Source organism: Sceloporus undulatus, chromosome 2 (assembly GCF_019175285.1).
Source record: "Sceloporus undulatus isolate JIND9_A2432 ecotype Alabama chromosome 2, SceUnd_v1.1, whole genome shotgun sequence".
Lineage (NCBI taxonomy): Eukaryota > Metazoa > Chordata > Lepidosauria > Squamata > Phrynosomatidae > Sceloporus > Sceloporus undulatus.
Window position 1 is genome coordinate 227143506 of NC_056523.1, and position 3654 is coordinate 227147159.

Sequence of the window (3654 nt, forward strand, 5' to 3'; positions counted from 1 at the left end):
CTTAACCATTAAGGCAATAAAAATAAAACTATATACAGACCTTTAAAACTTTCAGATCAAGGACCACAAATCATTAAAAGCCTAACCTCAATTGTTTGTAAAGGCCAGGTGGCACAAAAATGTTTTAACTTGCCCCTGGAAGGAGAGCAGGGACGGGGTCATCTTGGCCTCTCTGGGGGTAAAGTTCCAAAGTTCTTAGTTGCCAACTAAGAATTTCCACTATTACCTAGCTCATCACTGTTAGTTAGGATCAGATCTAAAATAGCTAATCCCCTTGCTACCTCTTCCACCTTCTAGACAATGAAATTGTCCGCAAAGTAAGGAATTTTTGGGGCCTTAAATTCTTGGTAGAATTTGCATTCCAACAAATATCAGGATAGTTGAAATTCCTCATTACTACTATATTTCTTCTTTCTGAATCATCTGTTCAAGGATGGCATCATACAAGTCTTCAGTCTGGTCTGAGTGTTTGTTGCAGACCCCTCACAATGACATCTTTGTTGTTTCTCTCGCCCTTAATTTTTACCCAAATGCTCTCAACCTGGCTTGCTGGATTTAAGTTATGGATCATTTTACAGGTATAAACATCCTAAACATATAATTATATTTCTTTTCCTTTCCTGTTTCATCTATTTCTCTGACATAGGCTATACTCCTCTGTTACTACATTCCAATGATGACACTCATCCCACATGGTTCCAGTGATGCTTATTATGTCATATTTACTTTGTTTAGAGTTCAAGTTCACCATGTTTATTTCCCATGCTCTGTGCATTAGTGTAAAGACATGTAAGACCATGGACAATTTTCCCTCCTACTGTTGGGTACTTGTGCAATTATTTCCAGCACTTGATGAACTCCTGCCTTCAATAATACCACCCCTCCCCCACACACACACACACACACATACACATACATCTCTGTTTTAAACATTCCTGGAGAGATTTTTCAGACTCTTAGCAAAAATATCCCTGTCAATGGCTGTGAAGTGCAACCCATCCCTTGCCAGAAGTCTTTCTGAAACTGCAGACCATGATCTAAGAAGCAAATCATTCCTAGCAACACCATCTTTGGAACCAGTTGTTCGTCTTTACTATTCCTCTCTCATTTCCTGGGCCATATCTTTCAACTGGGAGAAGATAGAAAATTACAGCTTGTACATCAAGGTCCTTCAGCTTCCTACCCACAGTCTAATAATTCCCTGTGATACCCAGAAGTCTATGCCTTGTGGGGTCATTGCCTACCACATGGACCAAAAGAGAGGGGGTAACAGTCAGTGAGCTTGATGAATCTCATCAGCCTGTGCTACAACATGGATTTTTTCCCCACACGGAGATAGCAAATTTCTTGACTCAACTTGTCAGGCCCACAAACCACTGCTTCTTTTTCCCTCAGCAGGGAGTCCTATACCACCACCACTACCACACATCTCATCTAAGGGTTGACGGGGGCCATTTTATGTGCTGAATCTTCCAAAATCACCTGCATGTTCTCTGAGGATTGACACAGTTGCTCTTGTTGCTGTTCCTCACTGTCCCTGATAAGGGAGAGACTCAACTTGATTGATTTTGTAGCTCCAAACTCCAAACTCACCCTGGCCCTTCAGCCTCTTCTGTGTCATATTCCTGCAAATGTCTACCTCCTGTGTTTAGGAACTGGTCTGCCTGAACAAATTACTTTTATTTGGTAACAAGGATGTAACAGTTAATTTCAGAAGTAACTATATGAGTGTTGGCAGGGATACCTAAACACTTAACTTGTTGTGGTTATTTTTAAATGGCATTTTGCTAGGATTTCCCCCCCCCCAAATTTTATATAATTATCTTAACCTGTGTTGTTTGAAGCATGAGTGAAGTTGGTTGGGTGAAAGGAGAAAGAAGATGTGGCAAAACTAAATTGTAGAGGTTGGCCTGTTACAGACTGCCAAAATAAAGCTGCTTCGGGTCTCTTTGGAGGTATGCTGTTTAAATGATGCATGCATCCTAAGACATCCGGAGCTGCCCAAAGCTGCACTCCAGTGCTTAGGAATGGAGTGTGGCTGTGCGCGACCTCCGGACTCTTAGGACCTCATGCATCATTTAAATAGCATACCTCCAAAGAGACCCGAAGCACTTTTATTTTGGCCGTCTGTAACAGGCCTATGTGTTGTTTTTCAAACCACACTTCTAATAGATGGTCAAATTTTTCCATTTCTTGGAACCTCAGTCAGGAGTTAGTTGTCATTTGAGCAATAAACACATATTTTAATGAATTGAAACTGGGGGAAGTGAAGTGTCCCCTCTGGAGATTAGGGTTCATTCCTGCTTGGCCATGATACCCACTGGGTGACTTGGGCGAATCCCCTGTCTCAGCCTCACAGGAAGGCAAACGCAAGTCATCATCGAACAAATCTTGCCCCAAACCCCATGATAGGGTTGTCATAGGGTCGTTGTAAGTCAGAAATGACTGAAGGCACACAAAAACAACAGCCAGCAGATCTATTCCCTTACATACCATCATGGTGTGCTGAAATTTCTTTTATTTCAAACATTAAATTGTTATTAATGTGGTTTCATCTTGAGGGCCATCATTTTGTTTCATGACTGACAAACTATCTTGAGCTATCCCAGTTTTGTTGCATACCAAAATGTGTATTCCACACTTGGGGTAATATTCCTGCTTACCTGTGGGAACAGGGTCCCCTGATGTAACAGTCTGAGGACTAGGACTCTAGGAAACAGGTTTGAAGCCCTGCTCAGCCATGGAACCCACAGGGTGACTTCAGGCAAGTCATACTATCAGCCTCAGAGGAAGCCTTGGTCAAATCTTGGCAAGAAAGCTCTGCAACAAGTTACATTACGGTGGCCAAAAGTAGAAATAACTTTAAGGCAAACAACAAGGAGTCCCGTCCAATACTCTATAAAAGCTAGGCCTCAGCTGTACCACTTCAGAATGCAGGCTAATACTCACATGACTGATTTCACTTAGCCCTTCTCAACTACATAGTTTTATATGTAGACCAAAAGCATTTCCCTCCCTGACACCCCCTGCAGTCTAAAGTAGCCAGCTGAGGCACATGTTTACTACATCAATGGGAGCAGTTTGTCAGAATTCATCTCAGTATCTGTCAATAGGTATTCTTTTGTTTGACAGTTATTAAGCAGAAACATCCCGAGTGGACCCTATGTTTACAGAAGTGTACCATGCACTTGTTGGATGGATTCACCTCTGAAGAAATAAAACCTTACTGTGCCAAATAGCACAGGGAACATGCCACTCCAATTGACTTTAGGTCCATCCAATCCAACCCCTACCATGCAGGAACTTACATCAAACATCCCGTCCAGCGTCTGTTAAAAAACTCCAATGAACGAGACTCCAACACATTGCTAGGTAGTGTGTTCCTCTGTCAAACAGCTCTTACTGTCAGGAAGTTCTTCCTAGTGTTGACGTGGAATCTCTTTTCCTGTAGTTTGTCATCTATTGTCTGGGTCCGTTCTCAGACAGCAAAAACAAGCTTGCTCATCCTCTATATGACACCCTTCAATATTTTAAACAGGGCTATCAGTTGACTCTTAACCATCTCTTCTCCAGGCTAAACATATCAGCTCTATAAGTCTCTCTTCATAGGGCTTCATTATTACCAGCCCTTCACCATTTTAGTTGCCCTCCTCT

At 42.1% G+C, this 3654-nt stretch overlaps 1 protein-coding gene across 1 annotated transcript in view; it reads right to left on the bottom strand.

Annotated features, from left to right (window-relative positions):
- LOC121920599 (protein FAM162A-like) overlaps nt 1-2499 on the bottom strand; it is a 9552-nt gene extending 7053 nt beyond the window's left edge. The window contains exon 1 of the mRNA XM_042447727.1: nt 2494-2499. Coding sequence (XP_042303661.1) covers nt 2494-2499 — 6 coding nt within the window. The remainder of the gene's footprint in view (nt 1-2493) is intronic.
- Between the last annotated feature and the right edge of the window lie 1155 nt (nt 2500-3654).